Below are 24,706 nucleotides of genomic sequence, written 5' to 3'. Positions count from 1 at the left end.
CGTTCTTAAGGTAATTCCAGACAGAGTTGCTTGTACCATAAGTATTTCTATAGGCATCATTGTTAACTCTGAAATAATATCCATATTCATAAATAAATTTAGAACAACTTGCTATCAACTTTACGTATTCAAGGAAAATGTTAACTGAAAATTAGTTCTTCATCACTGTTCACAAAATTGTCACAAGTCCTGAAAATTTACTTATGGTCTTACTAATAAAAAATCTATATACAGACGTTTTAGGCCGGTATTCATAGTCGGTGACTTATTTGTTCAATAAGTATGACTTTGTTAAGTTATACTTATTGGAAAATCTTAACTTATATGATTACGGTATTCATAGTTGGCTAATAAGTCGTACTTTGTTAAGTTTCATTCAATAAGTCTAACTTATGTGTATACAAATAAGTCGAACTTATTGATATGAGAAATTGCTAGGCCATTGTCACGACAATGTAAATCAGACAGTCGATTTTCTTTTGTCTCTAAATTTATATGAATAGCTTCTGTACGATACAATAAAATGATTGATGTAATGTACGGAAAGAAGAAAAGAAAATATTTCAGTTATGTACAGAAAGATGATTGTATTGAAGGAGATAATTCTAAAATATTCAAAGATTGTAGAGAATAAGAAGATCGACGCAGTTTTTTGAAGACAGAAGATTGCAGAAGAATGCAATTCGTCGATACATATTGTGGAACATGTAAGTAAGACTAATACAATATTTTCTTTGGAAAGTGTATATTATAACATAAAGAAAGAAATTATGAAGTTTACGCGAAGTTGGAAATTTTATTGTAATTTGGTTATAATGATTACAGAGACTTGGAAAACAACTATGGATAGGCTACTATGGACGAACATCAAATGTCACTAACAGAATGTTTTGACCAATGAACGTCAAACAGTGATGGCTACACGAGGTCGTCTTCTAGTAAAAATATGAAGGACATTGATCCACCTGTAGCACAAATAATCCCTCTCACAATGGTCCAAGTTCCGGGAGCAGTTGACTCCGATATGATTGCGAGTGAACTAGAAGGTAAGCAGTTGAGCCGTGCCTAGTACCACGGCCGTTTACCTAGTACTCACTTCATCCGTCAGAGCGCTCTCAGACGTCACAGAATAGATAGCGCTATCAATCCCTTCATTTGTTCTTTCCAAATAATCCTATTGGCCGGGTTATTACGTCTCACGAGGATAGTGGGGGAGAGAGTTTACCTGTTTTAACGGAGATACACGGAACGTCACTTGGGTTCCGGTACGCGGCAGATACACTTAACAAGACTTAGGCTCTCGTACGCGGGAGATATTCGGAAACAATTGGCTCAGATTCAAGCTCTCGTACGCGACAGAAACATTTAACAAGACTTAGCATTTTGGTACGCGGCAGATATAGACAACGTGACTCGGGCTTTGTACGTGCTGGAGATAGATCAGTGGAGTAGTTAAATTGCGTCGTGTGTGTTTGGGATTTTAGTGGATCGTAGTTTGAAATATATCGCTTGCTAGTGATACGTCTTGGGGGCAAGTTTTAGTATTTGCATCGAGTAACATATTTGTGAGATATATGTGTTTGAGGTAAATTGTATTGGGAATTATGTAAGGACATATGATTTGAAATATGTGAGTTCATGTTCCGAGACGGTTAGAGTGATAAGGCAGCGATTACGGTCTCACATATGGTTTTAGTGTTTTCCCTGCTCCATTTTGATTGTTGCTTTCCTTCGCCGCTATTTTCTTATCATGTGCGTCGAGTTTAGTTGCTATTTAAATGATCCTTGAAATTGGAATTATCGTCCGTTACTTATTATGTGCATCTGTCTCCATCCCTCTCTCTCTCCGTTGGGTATTCATTTTGTAAAGTGCAGAGATTTGTGTTAGTCCTATTTGCACAGTTTATGTGAGCAATATGTGCAATGGGTAATGTATAGTGATCTGTCATGTAATGCCTTATGCTGGGTAGAGTTTGTCTCTTATTGAGTGTACATGTATTTTTAGTTTGGTTAGTCAGACTGAGTGGTATCTATGGTCGAATGGATCATGTATTAAGTTAATGTGCTGGCTGGGTGTTGTGTTCAGATTCATATTCAGATAGTTAATATATATATATATATATATATATATATATATATATATATATATATTTAGAGAGTGGTTCATGAACATATGGTTAATAGGTTAGTCACTGATGGTCGAGAGACGGTCATATTAGATGGTTTAATCACTCATAAGTGTGTTGGCCTCAGCCTTGTGATACTTACATGATTTACATATCCTGGGGATATCATTTCAGATTAGTTTGTCCTATTTTCACTCACCCACTTCATATTTATTGTTATTTCATTTTTCATTTATGTACATTGTTACTTATTATTGTTAATTATATTTGTTTTACAAATTCACACTATTCATTTCTAAAAGTCTTCCACTGCGCACACCCAATCCTTTCAATGTGCCGTCCACCTGGCGAAAGCAGCCAATATAAGAAAGATAAAGAGGAGGAGTGGATGATCGTACGACCGCCCTAACACAGTATTACATTCAACATTCTTTCTTGAACATTTAATTTGTTTCTTAGCCTATTAGCTATTATTTGTTAATAAAGAAAATTATCAAATCATATCTATTTACATGAAGCAAGTCCGTAATAGGTAACTATACCTAACAAGTGATAGAATGAGGAAGAATAAATTCTACACAACATAATTAGCCAGTTGACATAGTGTACATATTGTTTACATTGCAGTCGTGTTTGCAGAGGAAGTAGAGGGAGCACATATTGCACCAAATCCTTCCGATGACGTATCCCCCTCTACTGCTGGTCCATCCAACTCAATTGGAGCTCAAACAACAGCGACGGCAACTCCAGCAGCATAAGAGGATCTCACAAGAAAGCGCAGGAATGTAGTTTTGAAGGAACAGTGTGAATTTATTATTATTTTTACATGTCAATATTGCAACTGAGATCGGAAGCTCACAAACAAATACTGCTTGTCCATAATGAAATCCAGATAAATTACTTCAATCGGTTATTGTATAAAACTTCATAGTATTCATTGTTGATATTACAAATCATCTAAATTTTAAAATGTTTTGGTAAATCACATAAAAGAATAAATATTTTGCTTCAGTGAAATACATTAAAACTAACTGTGAATACATTTACATTTTATCATCATGCCTCCTAAACACTATGTTAATCAGTTCTCCCTGAAAGCCAAACCGAAGATTGCTGTACAGATGATGAAACAGGCACAGATTGATATGGAAGAGTCATTACGTTTGGATCATCTTCTGGTAAGTTGTCATTTTCTCCGAATTCGAATTGTGAAGCACTGCAGAGGCAACAATAAATTATATTTGGGACATTGTCGAGTTTGCTTTTTAAACCAACCGACAGATAAGGAAATCTTACCTTCCGTAGCTCAAACATTCTCTCCACTAGATTAATTCTCGTCCTTTTGTCGGCTCTTATTGTACCTATTAATTTTAAAGTGTCAAGCTGATATTTCCACAACTGCTTACATTTGACAATTTATTTCTTTCATTATGACAGTAAGAAAACTTAATTGGTTACTGTGGTTGCATGTTCGGTGAGCTCTACGCTCGTTTGAAGCAATGAACCACCGGGAAGGGTAGCTGCGAATATATATTGAATAAGCAGTCGTAGACAGCCGATAAGGGGTGGTCCTCCAGCTTGAGGGTTGGGCGAAGGACTAACAACCCATCACAGTACAAAAGACCTTGTTACGAAACCCCAACATAAGCCTCGAAATGGGATTGATTCTTTGGCAAAGGAATAAGATTATGGGATTTGGTACTTAGAATGGCACCAGTCTTTACAGAACAGGACATTGGTAGCAAAAAAAAAAAAAATCTAGCTAGAATAGACTTTCTGGGAGTACAGGGGGTTAGGTTAGATGAGAATGGCCAACACCAATTTGGAACAGGATTCTTTATTCATAAAAAGAGAAAAATTTAAAATTATTAAATTATGGTTTAGTTAACGACGTTCGCAACTGCAGAGGTTACATCAGCGTCGCCTGGGAGGGCATGTAACACGTATGGAATCCAGAAATGCGTATAGAGTGTTAGTTGGAAGATCTGGGGGGAAAAAGACCTAGTTGGGAGGATACTATTAAAATGGATTTGAGGGAGTTGGGATATGATGCTAGGGACTGAATTAATCTTGCTCAGGATAGGGACCGATGTCGGGCTTATGTGAGGGCGGCAATGAACTTCCGCGTTCTCTTAAAGCCAATTGTAAGTAAGTATGACAGCAAGAAGGCTTTGTTTTAAATTCATTTTATTAAGACATAATAATTTAATTTAAATTGACTGGATAAGGGTGTTTAATCTTACTAATATTGAAATTTCATGTATATTAAAGAAACCTAACCTCACCAATATATTGAATACCTCATATAAATTAAATTCTGGTTTAATTAACTACGCTCGCAACTGCAGCGCCGCCGATGTGCTGGAATTTTGTCACGCAGGAGTTCTTTTACATACCAGTAAATTACTGAAATGAGCCTGTCGCATTTAAACACACTTAAATGCCATCGACCTAGGCCGGGATCGAACCCGCAACCTCGAGCACAGAAGGCCAGCGCTATTCCAACTACGCTACCTAGGCCGACAAATACCTCATATTTATAGACTACGGTTATGGCTATATTTTAAGAACATTAAACTTATTTCAAACATTTCCGTGGCATAAAATCTCAAGCGAACAAGAAGTAGTAATCTAGAAGAAATGGCAAACCTCGCTATCTCGGTTTTGCAAGAGTTCTTTCCACTTTCGGAAGTACTGATTCCAAAACCTTTTGCAAAAACGAAACCTCCTTTTGAATTCAAGATTATAAAATTCAAAGCGACCCATGATGTTTCGCAAGTAACGCTTTTGGGCGCAAATTTCCTGCATTTCAATAATTTCCGTGGCCAGTTCTTTATAAACGTTATTAATTTTTAGGTTAAAACTGACATAAGTCAGGGGTTCCCTTGACTTCATAAAGTTTAACTTATTTCATAAGTCGCACTTGAGTCACTATGAATTGCAATAAGTTCAACTTCATGAAGTCAGACTTTGTAAAGTAAAGCTTATAAAATAAGCACGACTTATTTGGACCGAAATCTGCAATTGAGACGAGATTTAAATTTGACTTTATATATAAGTATGACTTATCTCGACTATGAATACCGGCCTAACTGTCTTATACTTATACAATGAGTAGCTCGTTTATAAGTCGTGTGTAAATTCCTTACTAATAATATACTACGTCGTGTATAACAGTATGACTATTACACAGCTACGTCATAGTTTCGTCATTACTTCGTTAGGGAAGATTATAGAATATCTGAGGTTCTCTATTGCATCCGGTAGAGCGCTCTACTGTGGCGTGTTAAATATCGATAGTACAACTGGCTCTAATCGATTACCAGACTACATTTTGGTCAAAGAGTACAAGCTACAGCAATATTATTCTAATAATTCTATAAACTTTGATTTGTTCTTCTGTGGTTACAAGGTAACCATCACAGTCTAATAGATACAGTCACGCAACTCATACGTATAAAATATGCCAACATTTGACAGCTGGCGCGACAGTAGCCCTCTAGCGGCAGGCAAGTTAAAAGTGTGCACACGACATATGATAACACATCAGAAAACGGGTTTTGTGAAATTTATTTTATATTTTTATGCTATACAATAAGTGTATATGGTTCTTACTAATTCTACTTTAGGATCCTGGAAGAATTTCACACGCAGTTAATCTAAAAGTTTCAGAAGCTGGGAATAAACGTAACTCTTTCTGCTCCTTACAACTGAATCATGGCCCTGATCACGTATCATGGTTTGAAATAATATAATTGTTCGTACGTGGACGGTTAATTCAATTCATTCCTAAATATATTTATGAATCATTGGAACTTTGTATTTCCTGTGAGAAGAGTCAAAATTGTAGGGCATATCTCGTAGGGTACATTGCGTGGTGAACTCCTCTCCCTATTTCGTGAGAAATTAACTACTTTCCATACCGCAAATTGGGGTAAACTCGGCCGCTGAGGTAAACTTAAAAATAAAAAAAGGGGAAGATTTAAACCTTAATTTGACAGACATTGATTTATGAAGTTCATTATTTTTCAATTTTTTTTAATTATTATTTTGAGTCGCTAATAGTGCTAATATTATGGTTTAAATTTTTATGGAAAGTTTACCGCATTTTACATTACATTTCCAGTTTTCACACATAAGCTTAATTTTAACTTACCCTGCCTATATAATATGTAATTTACATGCATTTACTGTTATTATTAAGTAGGTGAGAAATAAATGAAAACACAATTTTGTTGAAAAAATTGTAACTTCAATTAACTCAGAAAATGTAGGCCTAATTTTATTTTCAGAGCAGAAGTGGTGTAAGTCAAAAATGGGTAATGAGTAGTTAAAGTAAACATTCTGTAAAATACACCGCAAAGTGGCAGTTAATATTGAATGTATTTAAACTACTGAGTCAGTGAATAGCACGAAGGATATATTAATTGCTACTTTGCACTGCATTTCACAGAATTTTTACTTTAAACCTCATTACCGGTACCTGATTTTGACTTACACCACTTCTGCACTGAACGGCTCAAATAATCACTGGGAATGTAAAATCAACACCAATAACAGCCATGCAAATTATTATAGAAAAGATTGCTTTTTATATTAAATTTAAAAAGACTTTTATTTCTTGAGAACTTAATACATCTGCCACATGAATCTACACCAACACATCAGAAATTTATCGACACAGTCTGGATTTATTCAAGAAGTGAATATTTTGCAAAAGGATTACTATACTCCATGAATCCTTGCAAAATTAACACCATGATATCTACTTGAATGCTATATAACATTCAACTTTTGAAAAATATAAAGAAAAAAAAAAACACGAATACAAAAATTATGGAATTACTTGCGTTAAAAACTGTAGATACATTATCCAAAATCGGAATGATTACACATTTACACATATGATCTCTGCAAAAAAAAAAAATAATAATAATATACTGTAACATGTATTTACTTTGTTTTTATTTAAACTGTCCTTCCTGACATACAAATAGGTAACTGATAAGTAATAAATGTTTCATAGAACACAATACGTAGGCTACCTACAACGTGGATTATTGGTTATGACTGAGTTATGATTTTCTCTTGGTCTTTAGGGAATCTGAAGAACGACAAATTCGGAGATTTAAACTTGTTGTTACTGCAATTTTCGTCATTGCACACATTGCATGATTAAAACGTTATTATGACATCTCGCATACCTTTAAAGCATGTGCTGGCTGTATCAACCCTATGACCAGTGCCTTGCCTGCCGCTTGAGCGCTAGTGTCGTGAAGGTTGGGAAAAAAAGTGTTGAAGTTGCGCGACTGTATATATTAGACTGTGGTAACCATAATCATAAAATGACAGTCGATACGAACAAAGAGTTTGTGAAGTATTACAAACTCTTTGGATACGAACAGCTGTTAGAGGGTCGGCCATTTTTTCGCTATATACAACGCTTAAACAAGGGGTTTCGTGTATATAACTACTGCAAAGCAATTCTCATTGTATAGTTACAGCCTGTTTATACGTCCATAGCTTATTCACGGTTTATTAGTAACGTTTTCTGTCTCAACTCTGCATAAGTCTCGTATAAAAACTATACACGGTTTATTAGTGAGACTGTTATGCTATAACTTCATTACGGAATAGTGTCAGAACACAAAATGTGACTATTAAAAATGCACATCTGTAACGAATTTATTTAAAGAAGAGTGTCACAAGTTCATAACTAAAAATAGTATAAGAAAGGAAGAACGGAAGGAAATTATGTTTACTCTGAACAATTAAAACCGACACTTTTTTACTTATGACTATTAAGAAGGTGAAAAGTTACTCACTTCCACAGAAAAGAATGTCACAATTTAAAAGGTGTCATTTATTCGGCACAAAAATTACCATCATTCTCTATCGAACTTAGAAATGTCACTTTTTCATACTCAGGGTGTGCAAATCCTGGCCAAAAGAAAATTGACACAAATGTTCTCTATCTGTTAATATTGAAAGTAGAAATGTGTCTTTTTTTCCAGTTGTACGTCATAATCTTCTGCATCTTTCTACAGTGTTAACTTAAAATCGCCATTTTTTTTAGTTGTATCACTTTTCTATGTCATGTGCGATATTATCCAGCATTAAGAAGAAAATGTTGTAACGGCTTTTTTATGTTAATATTAATGCTATAAACTATTTAAAAATTTAAATTATGGTTTTTTTTAACAACGCTTGCAATTTCAGAGGTTATATCAGTGTCACTGGTGTGCCGAAATTCAGTCCCACAAGAGTTTTTTTACATGCGAATAAATCTACTGACATAAGTCTGTCGCATTTAGACATACTTAAATACCATCGACCTGGACCGGGATCGAACCCAGAACCTCAAACACAGACCGCCAGTGCTATACCGACTATGGTACCCAGGCCTACTATAAACTATTAAAAAAAATATGATATTGAAACAGAAATAAATATGATGTTTGTTCAGAAATGCTATATTGTACTTAATGCAAAATGTTTAACGTTGGAAGAGTTTATCCCTTTGGAAAAATTGTGGTTAAAATTGAACTTATTAATCCCTATTCTGTTTTATTTCTGCATTATGCTTTCAAAATGATAACTTGACCAAACTGGTAGACATTATGAGTAAATAACTATGCAAAACAATATGCTGATCTCTTTTGTTTTTTGAAGATAATGAAACTAAAAAAATCAGTTTGGAAACACAAGTCTCTATTTTAAAATAAAAAATTACAATTTGGAAACAGAAGGTTCTATTTGAGAACAATCATTTCATTTTTATCTCATTTCACCGTACATAATTTAATTATGAATATTTTACGTTCAATTCATGTTAAACAATGACTGTAACTACCTGGAAGTCCAGAAAGGTTTTTAAAATCTTTATCTGCATTGATTTTATTAACAACCAAACTTTTAAAATGGTCTCCTGTAAAATTTACTAAACACCAGATAGAACCTTGTCATTCTGAACCCGCGAATTATTTTCTGTGCTCCTAAGGGAACAGACACAAATGGCCCTTTGTCCAGTATACACTGTAATTTATCTTAATCTTGATCAGCTCTGTTTTGACTGAACATAACTGCAAGATCCTTCAGAATAAGGTCACCTAACTTTGTCGATTTTAGTGTCAGCAAGCCTAATACTGGTACCTTGAGCTTATGGGCAAGCATAGATTTTTGTCAAATAAACTCACATGTAAACTACTCAACACTTTAAAACTCACTGACACAGATGGAACATCATTATAGCCATCATCATTAAATTTATTAAAAAGTATATAATCTTTCTTGATGATAGTTCTAAATGAATCAGTAATTTTAGAAACAACGTAACTCCACAAACATACATTTTTCACAAACAACAAAAAAACTAATTTATGAAAATATGCAGGTAGCTACTTCAGCGGAATTTTTGCACATTTAAAGGAGCAATTAAACAGATTATTTAACATATACTGCAAATGTAATATATAATGTAGTAAATTTGAGAGCAAAAGTTCAGGAATTACGTTGTTTCTAAACTTAACACAAAATATCAGACAAAATGTTTATCTTATATTGTAGTTTCATTAAATTCCAGATTATAAATAATAAATAAATTAAAGAACTGTTACAAATGATATTTTGTACATTATAATTGTCAATTACTGAACAAAATTATTTGAAATTATTAGATATTTGACAGGAATGTTCTCAGTTTTTCTACATATAAAAAAATTAGTGCATGAAAATTAATTCATTACAGTTAAGGTTTATATTAGCGTTTAACCCAAAAAAAAAAAGAACACACTACTTTTGTTAATTATTTCCCAAAATTTCAGTATAAAAAGATTTATGTTCTTCAGGAATATACTGCAAGATTTTGTTTAGCATCATTTAGTTTCAGTTCATCCATGTAAGCCCTAGTTTGTGGCAAAGTTACATTCCATTTACCAGTGCCTTGAAAAATGAATGTGTGCTCAAAAATGGCCCCAATGAACGGCGCTGTTGTTATAGTGCCAGAGAACTCTTTTGTGTACTCAAAATATCTAAAAGTACTTATTTTAAATGAAGTACACTTGTCTCTTGGAAGATGTTCAGTTTCTGAAGAATTAACTATCTTCTTATGAAGATGAGGCCACCAATCTTTGAAGTTCATTATAAGGTCCACTATAGTAACAGAGAACTTTTGGGAGGAACTTGATTTTACTATTATTTCACAAACTTCCTTTGGGAGATAAATCCTGTCATGTTTTGCCAGAAGCCTTTTCACCACTCCGAAATGCCGGTCATTGGGCAGAAAAGAATGTCCTCGTAATGGAAAGAAATGCTTGATGACATTGTAGTGTTCTGTTTCTGTCAGTGCCATTAAGAATCAAAGTACAATATGGTTCTTATTCTGGCTCCCGCAACTATCTGAAAATACAAATGCAGTTCTCTGACATCTTTGGACAATACACTGTCTATGTAATGCAGGGGTGGCTTTCGAAGGGGGGCTGTGGAGCTGCAGCACCCCCACACATTTGTGGCCCTTGTCACGTTTTATGTTGTGAAATACATTTGTTACACAGTCTCTATTTAGCGGCTCGAATTTTTTATAAAATTTCGCTCTCATTCACATGCACGCAATCGTTAGTGAAGTCACTTCCTCCCCTGGTGCTGCCAGAGCGAAGCCAGAGACAAGGACTATAGGATGAAGCCACTTCCTCCCATGGAGCTGCCAGTCTCGTCTCGGATGCTTTGCGCGTTAGTTTTACCCCTCCCCCTGCTACCCCTCGCCGTGAATCCAGAGTTTCCAGGCGCTGCAAAATTTGCAGCAGTTTGTCAGTAGCGCACAGTTTTAAATACATTTTCTTTAATGTTGTGAGTATAACAAGTGCAACAATGTTTAATTCTGTACAATATTTACAGTCTATTCAGTTTAGTACCTTAACAATTCAGAAGAAATGTGAAATTAAATACCCATCAGTTGAATCTCATAATGGAAAGAGCCGCTAAACAAAATACAAAGGCTCACATGTTTTTGATAATTTATTCAGTATCCCTGCCTTCTTCTCTCGATCTCCTCACAGTATGTATTAGATTAATGTGTTTCAAAGACAATTCCAGTAGCTCAGTTGGCAGAGCGCTGGTACGTTCAACCAGAGGTCCCGGGATCGATACCCGGCCCCGGAACAATTTTTCCCTTGAAATTATTCAAATCTGCTTTACAGGGAGCTTTACCTGAAAGACTAGATTTGCATAATATATACGTCACTGTGTACGTTAACAGAAAACCTCAATTCCAAGTCACACAGAGATTGTGTGCACACGATGTGGGTCTCTGGCATTTCGTCAGCCCACGCGAGTTGTGTGGATATAAAGGGAAAAGTTAAGACGGTGTCGGGTGGAGTTCCCGGGTAGCTCAGTTGGCAGAGCGCTGGTACATTCACCCAGAGGTTCCGGGATCGATACCCAGCCTCGGAACAATTTTTCCCTTGAAATTATTAAAAAAATTCCTGATTAATACATTTTAATGCGGAACATTGTCAATAAGACATTACTGTGGAAAAACAAAATTGCATTGGGCGTCTAGTCGTCTGTTTAGTTACATACGCTGAGTAGAGATGACAGTAGTTACATTTAGCAAAATTGTTCACTTCGTTGGTTAAGGATGTGTTATTTAGTAATACAACAGTATTATCTTTCTTACAGTAGGCCTACACTGTAATTAATATGATAATACAAAGAGGAAATTCATGTTTAATTAATCTACTGTAATCTCCTGTTTTTCTTTCGATGATTTTCTTCTGATTTTCGTGAGCTGGGGCCTGTTTCTCAAAAATACTAGTTTAATAGTTCACCAGTTACTAGTTACCAGAGTATATTTCACCAGCTCTAGTAGATTCTGTTTCTCAAACTATTTCACCAGTCTAGTAACTTGTGACAATTTTTTACTAGTCACATTATTTTTTTCACTAGTAAGCTGATTGAGTTCATTTGTTTATAGTCATGAGTAGGTATTGTTATTTGAGGTTAGAAGGCTAAGTTGTTTGTGCTTTGGTTTTGATTTCTCTTTTCGGTTGAAATTCCATCAATTGAAAGCAAATTAACTATATTCAATATGCTTATTGAATCAAAGGATATATTATTTGGTGCTTTTTCAAGCATATTAACAAAAAATGATGAAGTAAACCATGGAAAAAAAATTTTGTAATGCATTAGGCTGTGGAACTAATAGACCTACCTCAGAACAAAGATTATGCATACGTTAGGAACACTTATTGGACCAACATTAAAAAAGAAACTTTGATAAGTATCAATTCACGTTCACAGTATCATAATATGAACATATGATGTAGCTAGTGGGTCTACTGCCAACATAAATGTCACATACGACTTGATGATAAATTCGCTATTTTTTTTTTCAGTTTCACATTTGATCTATTCATAAATGAATGTAGTTTTATATTTAATTTTTAGGCTAAAGTTGCCAATGTCAGAAGAACTGGCAGTGGAGAAGGAAAGCCAGCAAAAATTATTGCAGTTGATGAATTGGTATTAGATTATTAGGAAAAATTTCTGCAAGTGTTGGTCTACGGCAGAAAGACCAGGGGCCTGTTTCTCAAAAATACTAGTTTAGTAGTTCACCAGTTACTAGTTACCAGAGTATATTTCACTAGCTCTAGTAGATTCTGTTTCTCAAACTATTTTACCAGTCTAGTAACTTGTGACAATTTTTCACTAGTCACATGACCTCTTTCACTAGTCAGCTGATTGCGTTCATTTGTTTATAGTCATTGGTAGGTATTGTTATTTGAGGTTAGACGGCTAAATTATTTTGTGTTTTGGTTTTAATTTCTCTTTTCGGTTAAAATTCCATCAATTGAAAGCAAATTAACTATACTGAATATGATTAATGAATCAAAAGAGATACTATTCTGTGCTTTTTCTAGCATAATAAGAAACAATTATAAAATAAACGAATGGACAATAAATGTTGTAATGTGTGAGGCTATGGAACTGATACCTCAGAACAAAGATTATGCATATGTTAGGGACACTTACTGGCCCAACAGTAAGAAAACAACTTCGATAAGTACCAATTCAAGTTCAGAGTATCGTCACAGTCTAGTATAGACAGTCACGAAGCTTGAGTTGTGAGCGTGCTAGGAACAATAGACTGAACCAGTACTATTTCGCACTGTATGTAATGAGGCGATTTTAGCGATCCTAGTGGTTAGCAACTATCTATGGATGCATACTTACTACGTATTGAGCTTCGTGACTGTATATACTAGACTGTGGTATCATAATATAAACATATTATGTAGCTAGTGGGTCTACTGCCGACAAGAATGCCACTTATAACTTAATGAAAAATTCGCTAATTTTTTTTTAGTTTTACATTTGATCTATTCATAAATTTGTGTCGTTTTATATTTAATTTGTAGGCTAAAGTTGACAATGCCAGAAGAACTTGCAGTGGACGAGGAAAGCCAGCAAAATTCACTGGAGTTGATGAATTGGGATTAGATTATTAGGAAAATATTCTGCATTTCTAGGACAGAAAGACCTGATGGCATTGGAAAATAATCAACATCCCAATTTGTATTTGAAGCTTTGCTGATAATGCATGACTTCTATTATATGTCTTGTCATGGCAGGTTCCACTATATTTAACAACTTTCCAAGCTTTTCAAAATTCAAATTATGGTTTATTTAATGATGCTCACAACTGCAGAGGTTATATCAGCGTCACGGGTGTGCCGGAATTTTGTCCCGCAGGAGTTCTTTTAGATGGCAGTAAATCTACTAACATAAGCCTGTCGCATTTAAACACACTTAAATGCCATCGACCTAGGTCGGGATTGGACCTGCAACCTCGAGCACAGAAGGGCAGCGCTATACCAAGTATGCTACCGAGGTTGACTCCAAGCTTTTCAGCACTTTACCTAAACTGTTCATTATATTTAAATAAATGCTCCTGTAAATGAATAATAATTTGTTCTTTCTCGATATAGTTTTAACTCTTTTCACAACAACTTCATCACTTCAATCGGAATCACTAAACTACATGTATTAAAAAAAATAAATACAATATTTTGTTTTGATTATCTGAGAAAGGTTGTCACTGGTAACTGATAATATAGAAATCACCAGTCTTTAGAGACTTGTAGGAATATACCTGTTGAATACTTGTATAATCAACTAGATTAGCATTTTGAGAAACAGAATCACTTATGAATTGGTGAAATAGACCAATATTACTAGTCTGTGAACTGGTAACTACTACTTTACCCTTGTAGTTTCTAGAAACACAAATTTGTAAAATAAACTAATATTACTACTGTACAGACTAGTATTACTAGTCCATGAGTTTTGAGAAACAGGCCCCAGATGGCATTGGAAAATAATCAATCCCAATTTGTAGAGCAATTTGTATTGAAGCTTTGCTGATAATGCGTGACTTCTGTTTGTTTGTCTTGTTATGTCAGGTCCCACTATATTTAACAACTCTTCAAACTTTTCAGCACTTTACCTAAATTTATGCAAGTGTTGCTGGTCTACGGCAGAAAGACCAGATGGCATTGGAAAATAATCAATCCCAATTTGTAGAGCAATTCGTATTTGAAGCTTTGCTGATAATGCGTGACTTCTGTTTGTTTGTCTTGTTATGTCAGGTCCCACTATATTTAACAACTCTTCAAACTTTTAAGCATTTTACCTAAATCGTTCATTATATTTAAACAATGCTCCCCTAAAGGAATAATAATTGTTCTTTCTGGATATAGTTTTAGCTCTTCTCATAACAACTTCTTCATCACTTCAATTGCAGTCACTAAACCATATATTTAAAAAAATAACTACAATATTTTCTTTGTTTATCTGAAAAAGGTTGTCACTGGTAAGTGATAATATAGAAATCACAAGTCTTTAGAGTCTTGTAGAAATATTCCTGTTGAATACTAGTATAATCAACTAGATTAGCATTTTGAGAAACAGAATCACTTATGAACTGGTGAAGTCGACCAATATTACTAGTCTGTGAACTGGGGCCTGTTTCTCAAAAATACTAATTTAGTAGTTCACCAGTTACTAGTTACCAGAGTATATTTCACCAGCTCTAGTAGATTCTGTTTCTCAAACTATTTTACCAGTCTAGTAACTTGTGACAATTTTTCACTAGTCACAAGATCTCTTTCACTAGTCAGCTGATTGAATTCATTTGTTTATAGTCTATTTGAGGTTAGAAGGCTAAGTTGTTTGTGTTTTGGTTTTGATTTCTCTTTTCGGTTAAAATTCCGTCAATTGAAAGCAAATTAACTATACTCAATATGATTAATGAATCAAAGGATATACAGACGTGGACAAATTATTAGCAAAACTGACGATTTTATAGTATAATTTTACACTATTTGACTTTTAAATTTTGACTGCAGTTGACATTTTTACATTAATTCTGAGTGCTATAATCATAAAAATGTCAACTGCAGTCAAAATTGAAAAGCCAAATTTTGCAAAATTATACCATAAAAATCGTCAGTTTTGCTAACAATTTGTCCACATCTGTACTATTCGGTGCTTTTTCAAGCATAATAAGAAACAATTATAAAATAAACGAATGGACAAAAAATGTTGTAATGTGTGAGGCTATGGAACTGATACCTCAGAACAAAGATTATGCATATTTTAGAGGGACACTTACTGGCCCAACATTAAGAAAGCACCTTTGATGAGTACCAATTCAAGTTCACAGTATCATCACAGTCTAGTATATACGTACAGTCACGAAGCTTGAGTTGTGAGGGTGCTAGGAACAATAGACTGTGCCGGTACTATTTCGCATTTTATGTAATGAGGCGATATTAGCGATTCTAGTGGTTAGCAACTATCTATGGATGCATATTTACTACATATTGAGCTTCGTGACTGTATATACTAGACTGTGGTATCATAATATAAACATTTTATGTAGTTAGTGGGTATACTGCCGACATGAATGCCACTTATAACTTAATGAAAAATTCGCTAATTTTTTTTTCAGTTTTACATTTGATCTATTCGTAAATAAGTGTCGTTTTATATTTAATTTGTAGGCTAAATTTGACAATGCCCGAAGAACTGGCAGTGGAGGAGGAAAGCCAGCAAAATTCACCGCAGTTGATGAATTGGTATTAGATTATTAGGAAAATATTCTGCATGTGTTGCTGGTCTAGGACAGAAAGACCTGATGGCATTAGAAAATAATCAACATCCCAATTTGTAGAGCAATTTGCATTTGAAGCTTTGCTGATAATGCATGACTTCTATTATATGTCTTGTTATGGCAGGTTCCATTATATTTAACAACTCTCCAAGCTTTTCAGAATTCAAATTATGGTTTATTTAACGATGCTCGCAACTGCAGAGGTTATATCAGCATCACCGGTGTGCCAGAATTTTGTCCCGCAGGAGTTCTTTTACATGCCAGTAAATCTACTGACATGAGCCTGTCGCATTTAAGCACACTTGAATCCCATCGACCTAGGTCAGGATCGAACCTGCAACCTCGAGCATAGAAGGCCAGCGCTATACCAAGTACGCTACCGAGGCTGACTCCAAGCTTTTCAGCACTTTACTAAACCGTTCATTATATTTAAATAAATGCTCCCGTAAAGGAATAATAATTGTTCTTTCTCGATATAGTTTTAGCTCTTCTCACAACAACTTCATCACTTCAGTCGGAATCACTAAACCACATATATTAAAAAATTAAAAATAAATACAATATTTTGTTTTGATTATCTGAGAAAGGTTGTTACTGGTAACTGATAATATAGAAATCACCAGTCTTTAGAGTCTTGTAGGAATATTCCTGTTGAATACTAGTATAGATTAGCATTAGTATTTTGAGAAACAGAATCACTTATGAACTGGTGAAATCGACCAATATTACTAGTCTGTGAACTGGTAACTATTACTTTACCCTTGTAGTTTCTAGAAACACAAACTTGTAAAATAAACTAATATTATTACTGTACAGACCAGTATTACTAGTCCATGACTTTTGAGAAACAGGCCCCAGGTCGTGGCAACACTGCACGTGTTTGTGCTAATGCCGATTTTCAATGTAAATTAATGTTACAATATAAGTGTGTGTCGATGGAATTATGTTTGCTGTCGTACCAAACGTTAATTGTTCATGTATTATAAACTAAATGCGCATTGGTGATAAAAAAACAAGACAATAAATGAAAATAAAATGGTTGCAGTCGTAGGGAATTTTTACGGTTATTGATGACAAAGTAATTGCCTATTCTACTAAATATTAAATACTGTATAACTACATTTTTATAGTCTCATTTGTGGTTTGCGTGTATCAGAATTGAAGCCAAATTGTTGGGTCTCTCCTCCTATATCAATAAAGTTACGCCGTTGGTTTTCAAATTCATTGTAAACAGCTGTTTTGTGATCCCATAAATGTTGCAGTTTTGTTGAAGATTCGGAATGCCTGCTATACGTCAGAACTACCAATAATTTGTAGATGCATATGATCACTTTGTTGGTTTTCAAGGTTTGTTTATTAATATTATTTATTATGTAATAAATTAGGTAAAAACATGTTTCTTTTCACTTCGTATTATTTTTAGAGGATTTAAAGTTCACTGAGTTTACGCTAATTGACACATACACGTGCTTAATGATAATGTTGCGTATTATGTTGAAGGTATGTTTTTTCATTTTTTCATAGTTTTTTTTTTACTTGGCTTAACTGTATTTACATCCTCATACTTTTATTATAATTGGTATGTCAATAGTTTCTTCTGTTTACATTTTATTTTAGGCCTATTTGCATAATTTACATTCTTAGCTTGTTTTCTGTAGTTATATTTGTTTAAAATTATATTTTAAAAAGTTTATAGCAAATAATTTAGGATAACAGTATTGTTATGGTGACTGGCCAGGTTCAAACTAAAACTGGCTTCCTGGACATCTGAAATATTTATAGAAAAACTCGACATAATCACATGAAATTACAATGCATATGATATCCTAACCTTTCACGTCAGAGGTGAAACAACATTAAGCGGCAAAACATTGGCAATTTACTAGCCACAAATTTGTTAACTGAATGGAACTTAAGAATACTGCGTGGGAACTTACGTCTTTATTGCATTATTGATTTTATTATTTTCGGTGCAAGGAATATCTTTTTTATATATTTATTTACCTTCGTACTATCAATAAAAACATGTTTTTATTTTGTAATTATTTTAAGTGGCAGCCTTTGTATGTAAGTAGCCTACTTAAGCCGTATTCTGAAGTATAGCTAATTGATTGCAATAAAACACTATTTTCGAACCCATAATAATTTACACCACTATTCTGAATCTTGATCTTACCTTTGTGCATGAATATTGAAAAAATACGCGTTACGTATAACGAAAGCAATGAGCAAACACAATATCACTTTAAAATCTCCCGCCTCCACTCTGCATTGCCAAACCTACCCATGCTCCGGCTTGTAACTAAAGAAGGCTCTGGGATGGCCCATGCACAGGAGTAGACTGAAGCAAGGAACTTCTGTGGAGTGTGTGCCCACACCATTAGAACTTGCATCACAATGGCTGAGAGACGTGCATTACAGAACTGGACGAAAGAGAAGGTTAGGGCGGTTGTCTGCTATGAATGGCCACATGACACAAGTGGTACAGAAATCCATATGCAGCTTGTTGAAGTGTTTGGTCCAGACGTGATGTCGAAGCAAATGGTTCGGCGATGGTGTCAGCAGTTCCGTGATAGGCGTGAGAATGTGACAGACGAACAGCGGCCTGGACATTCAGGAACATCGACTATAGAGATGAACATCGAACAGAAATGCGGTAACAGCGCGTTCCACTTCGTCGTTGCTGCTGTAATGGTGTCCAGACAGCTCCCCATAATCGCTGAGAGCAAATGAAGTCATAGCATGAGATCATGTCTATAGGGAGGATGATCTATGCATTGCCAACCGAACCTCTCTATAAGAGCTGCTGTTGCTGCCGCCATGTGGGTCTTGCGTTGTCATGAAGCACAACACCCAACTACAGCAGTTCCGGTCTCTTTCGTCGTATAGCAGCTTTCAAGCTGCTCAGTGTATCGCAATATCGTTGGGACATTCACCATCCCATCACGAAGGAAGTCCAGCAAAAGAACTCCTTTTGCGTCCGAAAAGACAGTCCACTTGACCTTGCTGCAGATGAGGTCATTTTGAACCTCTTCTTGACCGGGGATCTTGGATGCTTCCATTCCATGAAGGACATTTTGTCTCTGCATTGTGGTGGTGGACCTAACTCTCGTCCCCTGTAATAATGCAGAACGAAAATTGATTCCCTTCCCGTTCGCAATGAAAAAGTTGTTACAGACTGTTGCCAATTCTTTGAGACATGTGACAGGGAGTGAACTGTTGAGGCACTCACCATGCTACCACTTTGCTGTAGTCGAGGATTTCCTTCATGATGTAGTGTGCTCAGGCATGTCCGATATTCAGTGCTGAGGCAACATCACCCACGGTGACCCACCAGTCGGCGATAATCATGGCATTCACATGTTCGACGGAGACAAAGCGTGCCTCCATGGAATGAAAGCATCCAAGTTCCCTTGTCAAGAAGAAGTTCAAAATGACCCCGTCTACCAGCAAGGTCATGATGACTGTCTTTTAGGATGCAAAGGGAGTTCTTTTGCTAGACTTCCTTCGTGAAGGGACAGGAATGTCGAACGATACAATGAGCAGGTTGAAAGCTGTTATTCGACGAAAGGGGCCGGAACTGCTGTCGTCGGGTGTTGTGCTCCTTCATGGCAACGCAAGACCCACATGGCAAATCAATGAAATCATCTCTTGCACATGGTGAAGCTATCATGCATGTCGATTTTTTTCAGAAAACTTCAATATAGGTCAGCAGGATGAGATTATGTCTGCACATTCGATTACACAAGGGGTAACAATCTATACATGCATTATCACACAAGACAATCAATCTGCTTCTTATGTTGTAGTAAGTGATGACTTACAACATGACAAACATGCTGTTCTTGAATTCAATCGAATCATTCTTAGTACCCATGAAGAGAGTCATCCAAACATTTAAAAAATTCACTTGTGCTCTGATGGTGCTGCAAGTCAATTTAAAAATCGATATACACTGACTGTAGTCACAAACCCAACTCTATTGCACTCAGATTTGAAGTAACCTGGGCATTTTCTGGCACTGCTCACGGGAAGGCTCAGTGGATGGCTTAGGTGGTACCATAAAAAGGGCTGTGTGGAGAGCAATCCTTCAAAGGAAAATCACAATCACAAATGCTATGGAATTCTTTGATGCTGCACTGGCAGTGTCTGAGAAAATCAAAGTTATTTTTGTACCAAAGGAGAAAATAGATTTATGCAGACAGCAGAAGCAACATGAATGATCGAAGACTAACACTGCCCCCATTCCTGGTCTTAAGAATTTCCACCATTTTCTACATAATTCTACAAGGAATGTGTACCAAACTTGAGAAATCAATACTAAAGAATACCAGAGACCATTTAAGGATATGTATGTCTCTCACCACCAGATACAGAACAGAATGTAGGCTTGAATACCATATTTAAAAGAGATGATTTTGTTGTTGTAATTAATGAAAATAAAGAATTTTATGAGATTGTGACTGATATCTATGGGACTGGAGAGTTCCGTGTACGGGTTATGCATCCAGCCGGATGTGGATGGGTATGGCCACAAATGGAAGATGAAATATGGTACTCACCTGATGACATTGTTAGAAAGATAAATGCACCTGTACCTGGCAATACAAGAGGACTCTTTTCATTTTCAACATATATATTCAGTTGCTACGTCCATTACAATCGTTGAGTTACATCCATTACGCTCATATTTCCTTGAAGAATGCCAAGGTAATCAGAGTGGCATACTTTTAAAATAGCACCACCATAACATGTATGTCTACCTTGAAGTAAAAAAAAAATGGAATAAATATCTGCTTTACTTTCAGAGAAATCAGATATTTAATTTATTATAGAAATTACCTTGTCCTTTCTTTATTACATCCGTTACGTTTCAACTATGTATTATTATATAAAGACAACAATGGTTAGATCCATTCACACTTCATACATTAAAGCACTGGTACTAGATACATTTGTGGTAAAATTTGTTATTATAGATATGTATTAAGTTTGAAACATTCCAGATGTTTTCCCTAAATAACAGGTCTGAGGGTTACGTCCGTTACTTTGGAATTACCCTACATTACTTACGAAGATATAAATACTCCAAACTTATTTTCGGAACTACTCTCGTACATCACAACTGAATGTCTTCTCTCCTGTATGTACGATGTACGAGTGCATGCTTTCTTAGATTACCACATTCCGAAAATTGTTCTCCGTACATATCAACAAATGAATGACTTCTGGCCTATGTGCATGAGGGCATGCCTTTTTGGATTGCAACATAGCGAAAATTTCTTTCCAGATATATCATAAGTGAATGTCTTCTCCCGTGTATTTGAGTGCCTGCTTTTTTACAGTAATAAATTCAGAACATTTATTTTACCACACATATATCACAACTAAATCCTTCTCCCCTGTGTGCACGAGTGCATACCTTTTTAGAGTACCAGAATGAAAATTTCTTCCCACATATATCACAAATGAATGCGTTCTCCCCTTTGTGTACAAGTGCATGCATTTTTAGAGTATTAAATTGGAAACATTCCTTTCCACATTATCACACGTGAATGCAATCTCCATTGTGTGTATGCCTGCATGCTTTTTTTAGGATTACTGGATTTAGGACATTTATTTCCACATATATCACAACTAAAAATGCCTTCTCCCCTGTGTGTAGGAATAAATATATTTTCGAAGTACAAGAGAGAGCCAAAACTTGTTTGCACAATAATCACAAATGAATGCCTTCTGCCCTGCCTGTACGAGTGCATTCTTTTTAGGGTACAAAATTCCGGGTCACTTTAACATATTATATTTCAACTAAATTACTTCTCCCCTGTATGTACCTTTGCATGCCTTTTTAGACTACCAGATTCCGAGAAGTTCTTTCCACATATATCACAACTGAATGGCTTCTCCCCTGTGTGCACGCGTGCATGCTTTTTTAGATTAGCAGAAAGCGAAAATGTTTTTCCACATATTTCACAACAGAATGCCTTCTTTCCTGTGTGGGTAAATGCATGCTTTTTTAGATTACCAGATAACAAAAATTTTTTTCCACATATATCACAACTAAATGCTTTCGTTCCTGTGTGCACGAGTGCATGATCTCTCAGATTACCAGCTAACGAGAATGTCTTTCCACATATATCACAACAGAATGCCTTCTTCCCCGTGTGTATTAGTGAGTGCGTTTTTAGAGTACTAGATTGCGAAAATTTCTTTCCACATATATCGCAAGTGAAAGGCTTTTCCCCTGTGTGCACGACTATATGCTTTTTTAGACTACCAGATTCCGAAAATTTCTTTCCACATATATCACAACTGAATGCTTTCTCGCCTGTGTGTACGAGTGCGTGCCTTTTTAAAGTATCAGCTCTCGAAAATTTCTTTCCACATATATCACAGTTGAATGTTTTCTCGCTTATGTGTATTTGTGAATGTCTTTTCATATTATTCGATTTGGAAAATTTCTTTCCACATAAATCAGAATTCAATGACTTCTCCGTTGTATGTACCCATTCATGATTTTTTAGATGATCCAAATGCAAACAATTCTTTCCACAAACGTCGCAAATGAACGGGCTACAGTGCGTGTGTAAATGAGCATGGCTTTTGAGCAATGCTGAATCGAAAAACCAAGTTCCACAAACATCACATCTGAGTGTCTTCTGGCCTGTGTGCAGGCCCTCATCTTCTGTTATATTGTCGCAGGAAGCTGGCATTCCAATGCTGTGAAGAAATGTGGTCTTAGTTCGACCAATAAAGACTAAAGCAAAATAAATCACCACAAACAAATCTACATCCGACACAAATACATTATACTTAGTAATTAGTAAATAATGCCCAAAAATATTTGGAAGTAAACAATTCTACGGAATTTAATATTAATAGTTATTTTAGTTGGTTATTTTACGCTTTATCAATAGCTATGGTGAGTGAGATGAAGGTGAAATTGCTAGCCATAAGAGTCCAGAGTTCAGTGCCAGAAGTTACCCAACATCTGCTCTTAATAGGTTGAGGGAACACCCCGGAAAAGATTTCAACCAGATAATAGTCCCAAACAGTATTTGAACCAGGAGCCCACTAGTTTCATGGTAAGACGTGCTAACCATTGCTCCACAGAGGTGGACCATAACCAGTGTTAAAATTCTATCACTTCTTACATCGATATCATAACATTAGTCTGCTTCTGATGTGTTTGAGTTATGAGGGATGGCTACTACATTTCTGTTAGAGTGAATGTTTTATTTTTGATTATAATACGTATTTATGATATGAAAAGTAACTAACGATGTGCATGAAATATATTTTCTCTTGCAGCTAAATTTCGATATTAATCCTAAGTCACATCGCAATTGTTAAAAGTGTTTATTCAAAGCTTAACCTTCGTATCTAACCTAAATAAAATATAATAGTTTCGAAACGTGTTTACAAACCAAACGAGTGGTCGCACAGGTCTGTAGCTATAACGAGATAACAGTGAGAGGCAACATGACATACACATTTGTATCTGTAATTTTGAATCCCTCATGCCTGTAGTGAGGAGAGGTGTCACAATTATAAAATTCGGCGGGCTCTCACAAGTTACATTGTTCCATGGTAACCCACATTATCCTGGTGATGCATTTTCGCAACATTTTACTTCTTTGCTATTAAACGTGTTGAAATAGGGTTTTTAGTATTTGTTAAGTTTATGACCCTTATTTTTTATTTTACTGATGTTGGCAGATCTGGTTTATTGAAAACATTTAGTAACTGATTCATTGTTGGCGCAATACTTGAGAAGAAAGGAATTGATTATTACAAGTGTTGAAATGTCTGCAGACTGTCATAAAGGAAGATAATTTATGTTTATTATTATTATAATTTTATTATACTTTTTCGTGTATATATTACAATCTAAAGACTCCTGGGACACTTTTTGTAAAAGTAGCTGGATATTGCATGAAACGTTATTTCTGTAATGTATGCCTGAATGTTGGTGTTGCGTTTTTTGCAACACCAGGCAAATGGAATATCATAACTGTCTTTCTGTGATTAATGAAATAATTATATATATATATATCAGTGAAACCTCTCATTTGCGGACATCCAAGGGACGCAACAAGCTGTCCGCATCTGGGAGGTGTCCTTTATTGAGAAGGAGGCTCCCCCAATCTAACAGTAAATTTTTTATAAGCATTAATAATAATAATGATTTATTTTAGCTGGCAGAGTTAAGGCCGTAAGGCCTTCTCTTCCACTCAACCAGCAAAAAGTGTATATACATATGCATGAACTTACAAAGAATCCAACAATTTGATTTAGATGAGAGTTACATGTATACAAAAGTTATTTACAAATTAAACAACAAAATACTATGAACTATTAATTAAACACTGAAATAAACTGTGTAGCAGAATTAAACTAAAATACATAG

The 24,706-nt window shown here is 35.3% G+C and overlaps 1 protein-coding gene across 7 annotated transcripts in view; it reads right to left on the bottom strand.

The window, feature by feature from the left end:
• Nucleotides 1-9,670: 9,670 nt before the first annotated feature.
• Nucleotides 9,671-24,706, bottom strand: part of LOC138693197 (gastrula zinc finger protein XlCGF57.1-like) — a 48,009-nt gene continuing 32,973 nt past the window's right edge. For 2 of the 7 annotated variants that reach the window (XM_069816937.1, XM_069816936.1), the window contains one exon: nucleotides 19,857-23,016. In XM_069816937.1, coding sequence (XP_069673038.1) covers nucleotides 22,110-23,016 — 907 coding nt within the window. In that variant the 3' untranslated portion in view covers nucleotides 19,857-22,109. Of the gene's footprint in view, nucleotides 10,910-19,856; nucleotides 23,017-24,706 lie in introns of those variants that run through there. The other 5 variants (XM_069816938.1, XM_069816939.1, XM_069816940.1 and 2 more) reach the window with 4 other exon arrangements.

This window comes from Periplaneta americana, chromosome 17 (genome assembly GCF_040183065.1).
Source record: "Periplaneta americana isolate PAMFEO1 chromosome 17, P.americana_PAMFEO1_priV1, whole genome shotgun sequence".
NCBI lineage: Eukaryota > Metazoa > Arthropoda > Insecta > Blattodea > Blattidae > Periplaneta > Periplaneta americana.
The sequence above is the reverse complement of the archived record's forward strand: the minus strand, read 5'-3'. Positions and strand labels throughout refer to the sequence as shown.